We start from the raw sequence: 18,114 nt of genomic DNA, 5'->3' as shown, positions 1-18,114 counted from the left end.
AAGGATTATCCTATCCACCAAATTCTGGGAGGAAACTTATACCCAATTTGTTAGAATGGATCAGGAATGAGGAAAGCAATTGCCATTAGTTACAGAATAAATAAACTGGAAGCTTAAAGTCAGAAATGTATTAGAAGATCTAATGCTGGAAAAAGGATTTGTAAAGAACAGGAACTGTAACTGGATCATTTCATCAGTTTTCCAGGTCGGAAACCAAATCTGCATCCAACATGATTATTACTGCTGTGTACAAGAGACTTTAATCTTGAATTAAATACTGAACATCGCTAAGGGCTTAGAAGATAATCTTTTCCCCCAACAGGGTATCTTGGACATCAGATTTGGATTGACATCAAGAGATGACTTTAATCACTTAAACTCTTATTTGAGGTGTGACCTTTGGGGTCCTGAGATGGGGCTACAGTTACATTAGGAACTGGAAAAATGTGTTAATGTTGAACCAGGGGATGAAAGGCTGTAAGTTCCATGTGGCCATCACCTGCTCTAAACTTGATCACATCACCTTAGTGACCTACCATTGCTGAATAAAACAAAAGATCTGCACTTCTGTGACCTTCAGTCTACAAAGCTTTTCCCTCCTGAGAGCTCACCTGCTCTGCTATTTGCTGTAGTGCCTTGAAATCACTGACCTGATATGACCACATCCTTGCTATTGTCGCCTTTATATTTGGATTTGGATTGTTTACCTTCCGTCTGCTGAAGGTAGCTCACCTGGACACACAGTGAGATCCTGTTTGGTTTCCATGGTGATGACCAGCCTCTTGGCCATTACAGTGAAAAAATGCCCAGGGGATACATTTTCTCCATCAAAGACATCAAAAGCAAACCCGCCATCCAGAGGGCCTACAGAAAGAAATGACAAGAAAAAGTGATTCAGCAAAATGGATTCCATCGTTCTGCGGCAGAGGTTGGGATGAGTTCATGTTTCTACAAACACCACGAACGGCACAATTCAATGCTTCCAAGCAGCAGCTGGAGCCTTACATTCAAACTAAAGCAGCTGAAGAACCAACCATTTGGGTGTAAAATCTATTGTCCGGTCAGCAGAGCCGGTTCTTTCATTAGGCAAACTGTCCCCAGAGCCAATACTGACAAAGAAGGGAGTGCAGTCCTGGAGCCACTGCTGTGGGTAGAAGGGAGCACTGGGCTGGAGCTGTTGCCAATAGATAAGTTGGGTGAGGGGTTAATAACTAAAGGTTCACCAAGGGCGCCAAATAAGCTTGCACCGGCCCTGGCAGTCAGTCGTGGGAACAATAAACCTTTATTTATTTTGCTCTGAAAGCTATCTTTAAGAGAGCCTCTACCTATCTATGAGAGTGTCACCTTAGTAATAAAGGGGAGCTAAGAGGTTATGATGTGTTCTTCAAAGTGGTGGGTGCTCACGATTGAGTAATATTAACAACAACCTTTATTGTTTCTTTATCACCATCAGTGTCCTGGAAGAACAATAGCATGGCCCCAATCTAGAAGTCCGTGCCTTAAACACTATACAAGATACATCTCATGGTTATTAGGTCCCTTTCTCGCAGGGTAGTCTAAGATTGAGCATAGCAAGGAAGATGCTCAAGTTGCCACACTACATGGTGGTGGTGATAGTGGTAATTAAGATGAGTGGTGGTAGTGATGGTGGTGCTGGTAGTCGTGGTGGTGGTGGTAGGGGTAATAGTAGTGGTAACAGGAGCAGTAGTGGTGATGGTGGTGGTTGGGGTAGTAGTAGTGGGGCTAATACTGGTAGTGATGATGACAAGGGGTACTGCGTGGTTTCTCCAGGGTTTGGTGGGGGTTGAGTGTTGCTTAGGCTGAGCAGTCATGTATTAGGTACTTTCTTGGTGACAGCTCATCCTATGCAATCTGGTAACTGTTTCAGCATGCCAGAGAGCAATTCTCTCTCAGTTCCTTGTTTGTTAACGCACCTTTGTGCTGGAACAGGACAAGCCCTCGATTGACTTGGGCCTGAGTGAACTGCAGAACTTCCTTGTTGACTGGATGTGACTTCAGCAAAACTTTCCCGTTGACTGGAGGCTGAATGGAATACACCACTTTCTCAGGAGGGGAATCCAGATCATCGCTGGCCAGCAAAGCGGAAGTAACTTCAGCAGTAGTATCTTCCCACATCTTGGAGAAAAAATATCAAATAGGGGCAAGTTTAAAAAAAAAAAAATGCAGTTCTCCTTGTAAAGCAACTTCTTGCATGAATATTAGCAAATGGTACGAAGGAGGCAGACAAATACCTCCATAGTCATGAATGCCAGTATACAAAAGTATTAAATAAATAAAATAAATCAAGAAAATCAGCATCTATGAACCTTTAGCACTGTGCATTCATTGGAAACAAAACAGGAAATCTTAACATTTCTTGTTTCATTTCATTTTTTAAACAAAAGAAATGCAAATCTTTTATTCATTTTGTTAAAAAGAAAAGTAAGACTGTCACCACCGCCAGCCCCCCTGCATCCCCAGGACCTCTGCAGCCCCCCCAGCTCCCCCTTACTCCCGGATCTTCTTAATCGTTTACCCTCTGGTTGAATTTTTGTCTTGGGGCAGGAGCGGCCCTCGGCCCAGATTGATGCCATTAGGTATGGCAGAAATTTACAATGGGGGGGATTGCGTCTGTCTGCGAAGACATTTTCAGCAGAACGTTACGAGGATCCGTGGGAGGGGTGGAGTGCTGGGAAGGATCGAGGGAGGGCCCGGGGGTGGGGAGGGAGTCTAGCTGTGGACCTGACATTTTCTTCTTCTGTTTTCTTTTTCATTTTTTTTTTAATTTTCTTTGATATTTGTTTTATTTTTGTTTTAAAGAAATGAAACAAACAAACAAAAAGAAAAAAGACAAAAATGAAAGCTCACTCCTCATAAACAAAATGAAACACCCCTGCTCATCTTTCTGCATATTCTCAGAAAGTAATAGTTTCCTCCTAGTGTTTCAGAGGCCTATTTTGAAAATTTATTTTACGTGCCTGAACAGAATATGTGGGTCCCACCTTACTGATAATGCCGAATGTACACTGTGCTCTCTGTACCCTGTAATTTTCTTTTACCTTTACTGTCGCTTTTAGAGTTTCCTTCTCCTTATGCTTTAACCACTGTACGTAATGTGGTTACGCTCGTGGCACATTGTTATGCCAATAAAGTTTCCAGAATCTGAATTTCTATACAGCAAGACACCAGAGTGGACGCGTTTTCCTCAGCAAGAGCTGACAAACTAAAGCATTCTTAGCATTTCTGTTTTCCCTCCTTTTGTGTGTGGTTTATGGCTGACTCAGAGGTTGGCGTCAGGGCTCCTGAACACACCCAGAACTCATCCTGGGCCCTCCTGTTTCTGCTTCGTGGCTTTCCCGGCCAATAGACCACATAATCACCCAGAGTAAAATTACCACGGTTTCAGTGTCTTTTTTTCCAATGAAATAAAGGCAATTTTTTTAAAGGTTTCATCAGCATAAAACAGCCCTTTGAAAATTGCCCGGTCTTCTTGTGAGTGAAGGTGCACCCAATATTCCCCTGCACACCCACAGGAGTAAAGGGACATCACGGGGGGACTGGCTTACTGAAAACACTTGGGAAACCCAAGTGTTTTCCCCCACAGACCCATCCCCCCAGTTGTAGGTGCAAAGTCTGCAGTTGCAACTTTGCAAATCTAACTTTCAAAGGGAAATTCTCCAGAGAGTTTCCCTTCAAAAATAAGCTTGCAAGGCCACCTGTGGGGATTTTGAAAACTGCACCCTATTTCTGTAGGCCATTTTATAACAGAGTGTCATACCAGGCCTTACATCTAATTGTAAGATAACGAAAGAATTTAGTAATTTCCCTTGCGGGGACTCCCACCATCCCTCGCATAGCTCATTTACATGTCCCCAGCCCAGGTGGGAGGGGGCCTTCACTAGCCTGTAAGATAGCAGCGGTCTTGGAGAAGACGTTATCCGGTCCTATGAGAGGAGAGCCGAGACTTCCTGAGCGGCAGCGAGGATTACAAAGCATCAAAGGAGAGATCTGTAATAACAGAGGACTCTACATTGATTTCGGGGGTCGTCCCGGAGGCCACAGCAACACCTGGAGCATTCACTGCTGATTGATTTTGGTGCATTTTTTTTTTTTTTTTGCTGGACCGTATTCCCACAAGTTTTACTATAATCCTGGAAGAAGATTGCCCTCTCTCCTACTGCTTCAGTAAAAGGAGCGACTATGGCAGAGGTCGTCTAGAAGCAATTGCTTCCTTCCTCTCTGAAAGAACCACCAGGGCTGCAGTGAGTTTGCCGGGTCTCAGCGGTACCCTAAGGTGTGAGCCTTTCCCCGGCTGAAGAGTAAACCCTGTGTAAAGGGTTTCACGGACAAGAACGTAAATAGTGCACATTGGGGAAGGCAAAGACTTTAAGGATATTTCTGGAGACGTGGTTAGTGCAGGAATAAACAGCCCACATTATGTTTACTATTCTAAAAAAATAATTTACAGAGCTCAGCCTATTAAACAGGACACACTCACAGCATCATCTAACAAGATCTTCAAAAGCCGCTGGGTTATTGGCAGAAGGATCTCTCAGCCCGACGTCTCCTCTGGCTCACTAAAGCAGGGAAGTCACTTTCTCTGCTTTGGGTTCCTATTTACAGAGCTGGTGCCTCCACTAGGAAAACCGGGTGATTGCCTAAGGGCCAAGATATGGGGGTGAGGGTGGCAACATCCTGCCAGCGAGAGGGCCAGAGAGGGACGCACTGTTCTGGATCCACGGCCGCCGATAGGAGGGGGCGCTGTGCTGAAGCTGCCGCCAATACTTACGTTGGGGGAGGGAGAGCGAATGATCAAAGGTTCACCTAGGGCACCAAATATGCTTGCACTGGTCCTGCATATCTGATGCATTATTTGCACAGATAAAGCAAAGAGAATTCTTGGTCTGTGCTTAACAAGTCCAGCTGATGCTGAATACACATTTGACATGCAGATCTAACACAACTTGCTACACTAGGATACATTTAATGCTGCCAATGGCTCATTTTTTTTCAGGGCAGGCTGATCCAGGCCTGGTTTTACCCCATTGCATGCAGGGACTTGTAGTATTCATTTCCCCTAGCAAGAGGACTACTAATCCATACATTCAAATTAAGTTGACTTAGAGAATAGCCACCGCTATTACTAGCAACGGTAACATGGCATAGACTTAGTTTTTGGGTACTTGCCAGGTTCTTGTGGCCTGGATTGGCCGCTGTTGGAAACAGGATGCTGGGCTTGATGGACCCTTGGTCTGACCCAGTATGGCATGTTCTTATGTTCTTGGAGGAGAAGTCCATTACCTTCTATTAATTAAGGTAAAACCAGGACTGAATCAGTCTGTCCTGAAAAAATGGAACCAGCTGGCAACAGCAGGATAAATGCAGATATAGCGGGTAATTCCATTATATATCGCGGTAGCTCATGTGCCAAATGCGTGCACAACGGCATTGTACATTTACTTTGAATATTATCTTACCAGGAAGACTCACATGAATTACACTTGCTATCCAGAGCGCTGCTTTTCAATCCTAACAGCTTCTTGATTTTAACCATTTTCGTAATAAATTGATTTCCCAAAGTCTCTTTTGTTCTATATCTTTGTCTTGACTAGATTATAAACCCTATAGAGCAGAACTGTCTCTTATGTGTATTTGTACAGTGCTGTGTATGATAAGTAGTAGCAGTAGAGTTGACATCCATTGCTCAAGTCAGACTATTGCTAGAGGGGTCAGACTGTTGTCCAGAGGGGTAGTTCAGGCCGACGTCTCTGCCTCACTGCTCAGTCTCGTGGTATTCCTAGCTGACTGCTGTTCCACTAAGGGACTGATAACCCAGAGCCAGGACTTCCACCGCCTAGAATGTCAATATTTCTGGGGCAGCAAAATCCTGCCAGATGGGCACAGTGCCACAAGCAGTACTGCAAAAGAAGGGAGCACTGTGCTGGAGCTGCCAACAACAGGGAAACTGGAGGAGAGGGTGTATGAGCAAACGATTGCCTAGGGCACCAAATACTCTTGTAGCCTCTTCAATTGGTTCCACATTGTTGCCAGAAGGGATAGAAGGTAAAGTTTGTCTATCTGTGGATGATATTAAGATCTGCAACAGAGTGGACACCCCGGAAGGAATAGAGAGAATGAGACGTGATTTAAGGAAGCTTGAACGGTGGTTGAAGGTTTGGCAGCTGGGATTCAATGCCAAGAAGTGCAGAGTCCTGCATCTGGGGTGCGGTAATCCAAAAGAGCTGTATGTGATGGGGGTGGGGGGAGGTGAAGGGCTGTTATGCACAGAGCAAGAGAGGAAGCTTGGGGTGATTGTTTCGACATCTTCAGATCGCTAGACACTATGTGACAAGGCGATAGGAAAAGCCAGAAGAATGCTGGGCTGCACTGAGAGAGGAATAACAGTAAGAAAAAGGAGGTGATAATCCCCTTGTACAGATCCTTGGAGAGGCCTCACCTGGAGTATTGTGTTCAGTTCTGGAAATCGTATCTCAAAAGGGACATTGACACGATGAAGGCGGTCCAGAGAAGGGCAGCCAAAATGGTGTGGGGGTCTCCATCAAACGACATGTGAGGAGAGGTTGAAGGACCTAAATATGTATCCCCTGGAGGAGAGGAGGTGCAGGGGAGATAAGATACAGACCTTCAGGTATCTGAAAGGTTTTAATGATGCACAATCAACAAACCTTCTCCATATGAAAGAAATCAGTAGAACTAGGGGTCACATAATGAAACTCCAGGGAGGGCGACTCAGAACCAATGTCAGGAAATATTTCTTCTGGAGGAGGTGGTGAAGACAAAAACAGTGAAAGATTTCAAAGGGGCATGGGATAAACATTGTGGATCCCTAAAGGCTAGAGGACGGGAAAGAAGAAAAGAGTGCATGGGGGTAACTTGCTGGTGTGGCAGTTACTACCCTTAACCAATAACCTTCATACTGTTGATGCAACTCCATCATTGCTCTCTGCTTCAATGGCAGGGAGAAAAGAGGAAAAGGGGAATTAGATTCAGGCAGCAAACATCAAGGACACTGAATTTTGTGGTCAGGGAAAGCAAATAAGCATGGGGGTAACTTGCTGTTACTACCCTTACCCAATAAGTCTGAAACTCTTGATGCAATTCCAACATTGATCTTTGCTTCAACACAGGAGGTAATGGGAAACTGGACTCAAACAGAAACCAACAAGGGCCCTGACTTTGATGGTCTGGGAAAGTGATAAGTGCAGAAACTACCAAAAGCTTGCTGGGCAGACTGGATGGACCGCTGGTCCTTTTCTGCCGTCATTTCTCTGTTTCTGTGAAGACGCTGAACCCAAGCTCTGGCTCTCATCCGCCTGTGCTGAAAGCCTGTCTGAGGTTCTGGGCACCGCAGGAGCGGCGAGTCATGGCTTGGGACAGGGTCTGCACAGCCAGCACATCACCTCCTTCTTGGACCCAACCCGTCTGCTGCCTCAGACGGAGGCCGTTGCACTGCAATGACGGTAGCCACCGCATAAATTTACCACTGCTTCGCCGGCCACGTTCAGTGGACACACACTCTTTTTTTCACAGGACCATGATAATGTGTTGAATCTGTTTTTTTCCAAATAGGTTTTCCTTCTTCTATGGTTATAAGATCTGGATGTTTCCAGATATTACTAGAGTGACACATGAATGTCGGAAGAAATTTCTTGCCATGCGTCATGAGATTTTGGCCCTTGGCACAAAGTTTATCTAACGCTACCCTTACAAATGCATTTTAACAGACATAAATGCGAGATACTTTGAGCCACTACAATTAAGATCTTACTTGGATTCTCATGTTAATTAATCTTTATTCTTTGGATTGCTATTGGCATGATATTATAAGAATGCTGTTCCTCGTATGTTTTCTTATTAATGTAATGTTTTCTTTTTCTTAATATTTTTTTTGGCTCAGTTTAATCTTGTGCTCCCCCTTATGTCTGTTAGTATAGGATTTTTTTTGGTGCTAGGTTCTTATATTTTCTTTCATGAAAATATAAGAACATTAGTCGCAGCTCCAACCAAATCAACTCTAAGAAAAAGAGCACTCTCAACTGCTGGACCACACCAATGGAATGCGCTCCCACCAGTCCTACGACTCGAACCTAGTCTACCAGAGTTCAAAAAACGGTTAAAAACCTGGCTCTTCAGTCAAGCCTTTCAATTCCCAGAGGGTAAATAGGCACCTCAGCATGACTCTCAGTTCCAACCATTGCAGGTTGACATTAACACCTTGCACTTAATTACATATATGTACTTGCTTATTCGTTATGTTTATTTAACAGTCATTATCTACATACTATATAACAGTACATTTGCAGATTATCTTCACTACTAAAGTTCCTTGTAAAAAGTTGTTCACACACATTCTATTCCAAAACACTAATAATGTTAACTGCCATTTGCTAAATGTTATTTTTACCTTCAATGTTCCTTGTAATAATGTTTAATGGTTGATTGTTATTGTTCAATGTTTAATGTTCTATGTACAAAACCCCGGTCTAACCTCCCAGACCAGGGCAACCTTTTCGTTACTTGTAAACCGGAATGATTTGTATTGCATACAGGAATTCCGGTATATAAAAATTAAAAATAAATAAATAAATAATAAATAATGAATATATGCAAATATTGTAAAATCTCTCATTTTTTTTTCTTGTGTTATCTATAAAATTTTCAATAAATATAAAGTAAAAAAAAATAAAAATTCTAAAAGTCCCTCCCAATGCCAGCCCACCAGATGTCGAAGTTTACTATTTCTCTTGGTGGAGATGTTCAGTGGGGCCAGCGGGGGACAGATGAAGAGGTCAATTGTCCTTGGACCTTATTTTTCTCTCTCCCAACTTTTGGAGTCCTCTAGGAGAAGGGGGAAATAGGACAGGGTAGCTTGATGGTTCATTTTACATTTGAATCCAACAAAGAAGGGGATTTTCAGATCAAGCTTTGGAGATAGGTGAATTCCTTTTCCTGGCCTGAAAATAGATTTTTTTTTTTGCCTGACGCCTGTAGAGGGTGCTCAAGTACAGCACACAAAAAAAGGTCTTGTTTTGCATCAACAAATGATTTCATTGGAAGTCGAATTGCTCTTAAAATTTCCCTGCAGATATTGAGTGACAGAGCAGAGAAATATCGACATCACAGAGCTGATCATTAGGTCCTTTATTTATAGGATAAAGCTGCTCCAGAGGCCATCTCTGCCTAGGAGTCTGATCCTTGCTCCTAACAGTTGCGTTAGGAGTTTATAGACTGTCTGTAATGATGTAATTAGATGTTCAGCTCTGGCAGGATACTTGGCTTCCTAGAATTGATTCAATACCTTCCAAATTTTTCCAGCTTTGTCTTTTCTTTATTTTGAGGTCTATTTTTTTTTTTTTTTTTACTTTTTAAATTATTTGATTATTCCTGTTAATTGTTATCAGCCTATATTCCATGACAAGTTATTACTAGTATTAATTTTTGAAAATGATAAATAACATTTAAAAAAGTCAGTTCAACCAAGAATAAACCGTAACTCTCCCATTTAAAAAAATGAGGCAATGCTACCATCTAGTGGTTAAAGGTGTAACTGCAAAACATTTCTGTGTTGCAGAGCACTAGCAATCTTTTGGGAGGTTCTATATTTTTATTTTCTCATTTGATTTTTTTACCACTTCATTTATTACTTTGGCAACACACGTACAAACTGTCATGCTATTACAGTTTCCTAAATCTAAATTAGAACATAGTGGAGGTTAAAACAGTACGAGAATTCAATAAAACGTGGTTGCTAGATAGCAAAAAATCCAAGGGAAGAAATTCCTCGTTGCACTGCAGGCCATGGAGGTAGCCGGGCAGGTACCAGCAGGCTACAACTCTCCAGAGACTGGCCAGGCTGATGCAGCAGGCTGGTGGTGACAGGGTACTGCCCAAAAAGGCCACAGGGACTGCAAAGACTGATGTTTGGGCGACAGCCACACTAGTGTTGGCAGTTTCTTAGATTATTACAAAGCTTTGCGATTCGACGTGGAAGTGGAGAGGTGCTGGAGGCGGATTACAGAGGGGATCTTGTCTGCTCTTCTACCCAAGAAGGAGGAAGACTAAAACCTATCGTTAATAGAAACGATATCTAACAAACAGTCACTCTCTATGTCTGGCAGCTGGGATGTGTCCTTAGCATGGAGAGGAAGGCGTGGACAGACTGAATGGGCCAGTTGGTCTTTTTCTGCGGAAATCTACTGTGTCACTTACGAATCTGATTCTAATATCCCAGAATCAGATTTCTCCAGCATGCAAGAACATAAGTGCCGTGCTGGACTAGACCAAGCTCCATCGAGCCCAGCATCCTGTCTCCGGGTCACAAGTCCTGTCATATCCCAAATTGTTGATCTATCTCACTCCCGGGGATAAGCGCTGGCTTTCCCAGTCTACCTGGCTAATAACTGTTTATGGGCTTTTCCTTCGGGTGCTTGTTCAATCCTCTTTTGAACTCCCCACCACTATGTTAGTCGCCTTGACCGCGTCCTCTGGCAACAGATTCCATAGCTTGATTGTGCGCCGAGGTGAAAAACGTTCTAAATTTGCCTCTTGCTAGTTTAATGGTGTGCCCCCTAGTCCTAGTGTTGTTTGGAAGGGTAACTAACCTTTCCGTATTCACCCGCTCCATCCACTCATTATTTTATAAATCTCAATCACATCCCCTCTCAGTCATCTCTTTTCCAGTCTAAAGAGCCTTAGCCTTTCTCCATTGCCTTTATCATTTTTGTGGCCTTTCTCTGTCCCTTTTCTATGTCTGCTATGACTTTTTTTTCGAGATAGGATGACAGAACTGCACACAAAGCTCAAGGCATTTTGATGGTTTCAGTTTTCCTGTTTATTCCTTTCCAAATAATTTCTAACCTTCTGCTTGCCTTTTGACTGTCACCGCACACCGAGCCGAAAATGTCAAAGTATTATCTACCAAGACGCCGAGGTCCTTTTCCTGGGTGGTGACTCCAAACAGAGAGCCCAGCATTGTGTACCTGTAGTTCCCTGTGCGCATTACTTTTCACTTTTCCACATTAAATTTCGTCTGCCATTCAGGGGCCTAGTTGCCTAGCCTCACGAGACCCTTCTGCAGTCCCTCACCATCCGCTGCTGTTTTAACAACTCGGCAGTGAGAGAAGGAGCTTCCTTCATGTCCTAATAATGTGAAAGGAAATACAGCAAAACGTCTGGTGACAAGGATACAGCGTTTATAAAGTCTGGGGAGCACAGCTGACATGCTTTAAGAATGAATAAAGCACTGGATACCATCACTGCTGGCTTCTCAGAGAGGGAGAAAGACTGGTTGCTGCAAAGCATTCTGGGTACTTTGGCTAGCTTTGCCTCTTCAGACCAAAGAAAACAATTTCCAGGGCAATCCAGAAGGATCTGGAGAGAACCAAGGATGGAATAACTTGTTTTTCAGCCTTTTAACCTGTGCCTTTTTATAAAGCTAAAAAAACTGTTCAGGGTAAGATGTTCCCAGGTCTGTGACTGCTCTGGAGAATCCACCGGGGCCACGTCAAGGATTAGACCATGTTGTATGTGCTAAGAGTGAAGGAGCAGCCTGCACGTCAGCTCAAATGCCAACTCAGTTCTGCCTGTCTGGGGTCAGAATTTTGTCACGATTTCCAAGTCAGCTGCAAAGACATCTAAATAGAAATTCACCATTTCTCTTGCAGGCTCAGCTTTGTTAGGCTCGGTTCAGTTGGGAATGGTTTAGTGAAGATGGCTCGTTTTCCTGCCCGACTTGCCCAACCCGGCTGCACCCTTCATACCCACTCCCGTGCTGAGCTAAGTCTGTGCCCGCACTGCCTGGAGCATCCAGCTGGCGCTGTCTCCATGCCTGCCCCCTCTCCGGGCCCAGCGACAGAGGGTGGAACCCGGTAGGTGCGGATTACATCCGCCTTCCTGGGCAATTACCTGCAGTCCAGCGTTGTTGGTCAGCAGCGGCTCCTCATCGTTCTCCAGGGCCACGGTGACAAAGATGGTCATTGGCTGGCTCTGCTTGCCAATCTCGGAGGCGTTGGCCAAGATGGTGAAACTATCACTGCTGGACTCGCTGCCGTCGTGCTGGTAGAGGATGAGCTGGTGCCCCACCTGCAGAGTCAGAAGGAAGAGTGAAGGCAGTTCCCACCGATACAGCAGGATATGACTTTTGCACGTAGTTTTCTTATTATTCCCATTTTAGCAATAGTCCCCAAGTAAAGGAGCCGTGCCAGACTCTAACATGCAGTGTAAAAGCAATGATAGCACCAATGCAATCCAATTAACATGTGTAACAGTTTTATATTAAATCTTTTTAGCATGGATGGGGACATTTTGTATAGCAATTACATCATCAAACATTGTCTCTTTCTGGCATATTCACTGCGTTTGTCTGGTTAAGTTTGGCACTTAGCCAGACAAACTCTGGGATTTAGAAATCCCACTGGTCTGACCTCCCCGGCCTTAGCTGACAACCCTTTTATTTAGCTGAAAAGTTAGCAAGGTAAAACCAGGATGGGGGTGGGGGTGTTCCGGGATGGGGCCGGTTAGTCAGATAAACACCAATTTTCAGCATTATCTGGCTAACATAGCTGGATACTTTTAGGAGGCCAAAGAGCAGTCCAGTTAATCTCATGTGGCAAACTAAGATAGCCAGGTGGCTTGCTTGTGCTGCTGAATATCCTGGCTAAGGTAGCAGGATAAGTATCTCTGGATAACTTTCCTAGCTGGCCAGTGGCTGAATATGGACTTCTGGGTGTCTGCTCCCCTCCCGTCTTCAGTTAGCTTTGCTGGTCTGAGGGCCGAAGGGGGTCCTCCACAGAGATTAACTCCCGGCCCTGCTTGTTGGCCAGCAGGGGCCACCACAGCCGCACCATGCATCTGCTCCCTCTCCCCTGGGCCTGAGTGCACCATCTCTATGTTGCAACCCAGTCCACCCAGCCTTGATAGACAGAGGATCTGAACTTGCTCATGGCCTCAGCTACAGGGATGATCCTGAAAGGGCAAATATTAATACGTTTTTTTTAGTATTGTGCACCTCTGTAACGCATTCCCAGCTCAAAGGAAGCAAAATGACATTACAAGGGCAATCTTCAGCAGTCCATGCATGGCTGAAGTCTGCGGGTACAAAATACCTTCAGATTTTAGCCCGAAGTTTCAAAGCTTTAAAAATTCCTGAGCTGTGCTGCTATGCATGTGAACATACGTGCAGGAATTTACATCTCTTCCTAGGCAGGCATAACTTTCTGCGTGTACATTCACCTGCGTACTTTTCAAATCGATAATACAAATGCAAGTTCCGCACATAATTTTCCCTGCGCAACTCCTGGATGATTTTCAAAAGGCATTTTACGCGCACAAACCGGGATGTAAGTGAGCGAATCCTGAAAATTACCCCCAGAAGAACACCCCGTTAGTAATGTAGGCAACCAACATACAACAAATGTGTTGAAGTGGCACAAGCTTGAGCCTCACGAGTATTGTACCAATTGTCAAGATCTTGGCCCCCAACGCTAATTCAACTCTATTGCTTCCATGTTTTTGATAAAGGGAGACGTGACGTGCACTACTAATGACATCTCTAGGCAGGAAAATGACTTAATCTGCACATTGGCTAACTTAGATACCAAAGTTAGCCAAATAAACGTATCCGGCTAACCAAAGTTAGCCGGATAAGTTTATTTGGCTAACTTTGGTATCTAAGCAGTGACTGAATATGGACCTCTTATTGACTGGGGGAAATGAGCTAGTCAGCTCATTATTCCCCTATTTACATCATTTAAATACACAGCAATGATGTGCCATTTAACTCAGGTTTTCACCCTAAATCAGATAGGTAAAAAGCAGTGTGCAATTGGGGGATCGGAGCCAAAATGTGGTGGTTATATTTGTGATATATGCTGGTCAGTAAAAGAATGACTTTGTAAATCTCTATTGAAAGATTAATTATGACGTTTGCTACAGTAGTACATGGATTGTATATATGGAACAAAGGGAAGAATGACCAGCAGGAGTGATGATGTCCCTATACAGGTCCCTGGCGAGGCCTCACCTGGAGTACTGTGTTCCGTTCTGGAGACCGTACCTCAAAAAGGACAGAGACAGGATGAGGAAGCTATCCTTAGAAAGGCAACCAAACTGGTGTAAGGTCTGCACCAGAAGACTTATGAGACGAGACTGAAGGTCCTAAATATGTATATCCTGGAGGCAAGGATGGACAGAGGAGATATGATACTGACTTTTAAATATCTGAATGGTATTAATGATGCACAAGAATCAAACCTTTTCCAATGGATAGAAAGCTGTAGAACTAGGGGTCATAATATGAAGCTCAAAGGGGGCAGACTCAGGAACAAATGTTGTCAGGAAATACTTCTTCATGGAAAGGGTGCAGAATGCACGGAAAGCCCTTCCAGAAGAGGTAGTGGTAATGGAATTCATAAGGGCATGGGATAAAGACAGAGGATCCCTAATGGCTAAAGAATGGAAATAATCTGTGTTAACTTGGGCAACCTGCATGGAGTGACGGTTTCTTATCCTTAACAGAAGGCATGGGGTAACCTGCATGGAGCAGCAGTTAATACCCTATGCAACTTGCTGGGCAGATTGGATGGACCACTTGGGTCTTTTTCTGCTGTCATTTACTATGTTACTATGTAAGAGAATGTGGAAGAAAACAATACTGGCGTCAAGGATGACATACTGTAGATCAGAGCTTTCCAAAGTGTGTGTCGGGACACATTAGTGTGTCGCCTGTAGTGTGGAGGTGTGTCGCCCGGTCCACAGCACCGGCGGAAGCAGGGAACTATAGCAGGAAGATCGGCGGGCAGTGGTGGAGCTTACATCACCACGGCCCGAAGAAGAGGGTCACGTTCACTCCTCCTCCTCCTTCCTGCCTGTGCAGCCCCGGAAGAAAAACGTTGCCGGAGCCGCATGGGCAGGAAGGAGGAGGAGCATCTGCTGCGTACAGAAGAAGAGCAGCATTAATGGGCCGTTGTGGATCCCACGTCGCGACGGCCCGAGAAGAGGAGGAAACCCGATAGCAGGGCCGCTGCGGATCCCACATCGCGGCGGCCCGAGAAGAGGAGGAAACCCGATAGCAGGGCCGCTGCGGATCCCATGTCACGGCGAGGGAAGATCAGGGCCTCTGAAGAGCCCATCCTTCGGCATCCCATGCAGAGGGACAGCATGTGCCAGTGAGAGCCTGTGCTTGAGCAAGAGAGCATGTAGGAGTGAGAGAGCCTGTGTGTGTGAGAGTGAGACAGCATGTGCACGAGAGAGACAGTATGTAAGTATGAGAGAGAGGCATGTGAGAGCTGTGGATGTGTGAGATTGCATGTGAGTGAGAGCCTGTGTGTGTGAGATAGACAGCGTGTGAGAATGAGAACATGATTGTGTGTTTGAGGGAAGAAGACAGATGGAGAGAAAAGAAATAGAAAAAAAGACCCTGTAAAAGGAATTGGCAAAGAAAGGAAAGGTGGAAAAAAAAGCCTGTGACCAACCGATTAGAAAACTAAGATCAGACAGCAAAGGTAAAAAAAAAAATTACTTTTCAGTGATTGGCACATGTAATCTTTGGGAATGTGCAAGAGTAGCACTTTCTCTATGCCGATCTCACAATGTACGAGATCAGCATGGAGGAAGTGGAAGCCTGCAAATATTTATTATGAGAGGTTGTGTTGTGAAACATTTTATGTATATATTTAAGGAAACATACATAAATTGTTGAAATACATTTTGTTCGTTTAACCTTTAACTTCTGGTTTGCTGGTAGACTGAATTACTGTGTCACGAAATTATGTTTGTCTAAAAAGTGTGTCACCAACATGAAAAGTTTGGAAAGCTCTGCTGTAGATAATTAAGAATGGGATGCGCTGATTTTCTGTTTTAGGTCATAAGGATTTTTAGAATAGCTTATTCTAGGAGAAAGGAGGAGGAGTGAACAGGAGTTTTGATGTATTTTAGGATCACTTATGAAATGTCGATATTAGTTTCATTTTTAAGTTTTACATTGTTTTATGTTTTACTTGGCTGTTTTATTGTTTATAAATGTATTTATTGTTGTAAACCATTGTGATGGAATCCAAATGACGGTATATAAGATCCAATAAATAAATAAATATGCACAAGATAAACAAAAGCTATGAATCAGTTGACTTTCTATTCCCTCTTAGGGAATGGATTTGTAGCCCAATGGTTAGAGCAGAGCAGATGGCTGAAACCCAGGGAAGCCGGGGTACAAATCCTGCTTCTTCCACTGATACTCCTTGTGACCTTGTCTAAGTCAGTCCACCCTCCGTTGCTTCATGTGCAAACTTAGGGCCTGATTTACTAAAGGTTTCCTCCCATTTTGTGTCTATGGGAAAAATACTTAGTAAATAGGACCCTTTAGACTGTGAATCCTCTGGGAACAGAGAAATACCTACAGTACCTGAACGTAACTCGCTTTGAGCTGGGTTTGGAAAGATGAGTAAACAAATCTAAAATCCAAATTCAGGGACCTTATAAATGTGCTGAGCCTGTATTTTGTTGCCTCATCCAGCCCTGTATGAAACATGGCCATGTCTTTCACAGTACCTCGTTCCATGAAAAGATGTGAAGCTCGCTGTCTTGGTGCCTCTCTGCATTCTGAATGGTGCCATTTGTCGGTTGCTCCAGAACCACAAACTCGAGGTTGAGGGTTGTGAAATAAGCATTTTGGATACTGAGGATATCAGTGGAGAGAACCTTTGCTCCCCCTTCCTCAACAGTTATGTTCTGAACCTCAAGGGGAATATAGTTGGGAAGGACCTCCAGCTCAACCAAAATGTCCTCCAGTGTCTTAACCCCATTGGTCACGTTGAGGGTGAAGTGATCCTTCTCCTGGTCAAGCCTGGAATGGAGATAGAGGACACTGCCCTCATTGATGTCTTCTTGAGTAAAGGTCTGCACATTGTCCAAGCTGGGATCTTCGCTGAAGCTGGAACTGTGGGAAACCATCACTAAATGTCCAAAGATTGGGTGTCTCTTTATGGAGTAAACAATCTCATGAGGGAAACTGTCTTCATCCAGAACCTGAAAAATGGGAAGTGTAGAAAATCAAATCACAAAGTGTCAGAAGTAACAGATAAGCAAGACTCTGATTTCAAATTGACCTATGGCTTGTAAAGCAAATCCGTTCTGACTTTTCACGTGAGGCAGCTCAGATGTTCCAAAGCTTGAGGGGGCCAAGAGTGCTATGGTGGGACTGAGAGATTTCTCATGAGATCTGGAGATTTCTTACCTGAACTTGGTAAGCAGTCAGATGTCAAATGAATTTATGAGTCAGAAATGAATTTATGAGTCAGTCTTGTCCTGGTGCTGGGATCAAAATGGACTAAACATTTTTGAAAGCTGAGTCACATTGCCTCAAATGGCTTTTTTTTTTTTTTTTTTTAACGGAGCTGCCCTGGGACAGGGTTAACTGTGGCCTGGCAAATTGCAACTGTGCAGTGATATGTGGCCAATTTTTTTTTTTTTTTTAGCAAAGGACTCTCACCAGTTCTGCTTTGCTTGGTGAGACACTTTTGATTTTCATAAAATAATTTAACAGGCGGCACTCGAGAGCGCCCATGAGTGGAACAGTATCAAATTAATCTGAAATGGCTTGCCCCCTTCCCCTGTGCAAAAGACCCCCCCATTCCAACAAATATATGTTTATATAGGCCCTATGCAGCAGCTTACAGAAGCTGTAAAGAAAAAGTAAGGACATTTGCCCGTTAAAGACTAATTTAATTAAGAAAACAGAAAGGCTACAGAATTAATTGTCTGTGATGTCCTTGGTAGGTAAGCATAGTATATTTTGAATAAAGCATGTGATTATTCTAATGAAGAGGGGAAATTAACTTCCCCACTTAATATTTACCTGCTGATAGAACCCCCTGTTCTATCAGCAGGTAAATATTAAGTGGGGAAGTTAATTTCCCCTCTTCCTCCTTAATTTCCCCTCTTTCCTCCTTCTATCAAAATATCTCCAAAATAGCAGCCCCAGGGATTCAGCCCAGACACGATTGGGGTTTCCAGAAAAATCTATCCCTAGCAGGAACACTGTTCTTTTATTATGCAAACCTTTTACAGTGGGGCTGCATCACGAAAAACAAAAAAGTA

At 43.8% G+C, this 18,114-nt stretch overlaps 1 protein-coding gene across 2 annotated transcripts in view; it reads right to left on the bottom strand.

Moving 5' to 3' along the window:
* Positions 1 to 18,114, bottom strand: part of CSPG4 (chondroitin sulfate proteoglycan 4) — a 214,637-nt gene that overhangs the window by 19,616 nt on the left and 176,907 nt on the right. For both annotated transcript variants that reach the window (XM_029574975.1, XM_029574974.1), the window contains exons 4-7: positions 16,567 to 17,043; positions 11,926 to 12,102; positions 1,935 to 2,136; positions 733 to 864 (exon numbers count right to left, since the gene is read on the bottom strand). In XM_029574975.1, coding sequence (XP_029430835.1) covers positions 733 to 864; positions 1,935 to 2,136; positions 11,926 to 12,102; positions 16,567 to 17,043 — 988 coding nt within the window. The remainder of the gene's footprint in view (positions 1 to 732; positions 865 to 1,934; positions 2,137 to 11,925; positions 12,103 to 16,566; positions 17,044 to 18,114) is intronic.

Source organism: Rhinatrema bivittatum, chromosome 13 (genome assembly GCF_901001135.1).
Source record: "Rhinatrema bivittatum chromosome 13, aRhiBiv1.1, whole genome shotgun sequence".
In the NCBI taxonomy this organism is placed as follows: domain Eukaryota; kingdom Metazoa; phylum Chordata; class Amphibia; order Gymnophiona; family Rhinatrematidae; genus Rhinatrema; species Rhinatrema bivittatum.
Note: the sequence above shows the minus strand (reverse complement) of the source record. Positions and strands in the feature narration are given on the sequence as shown.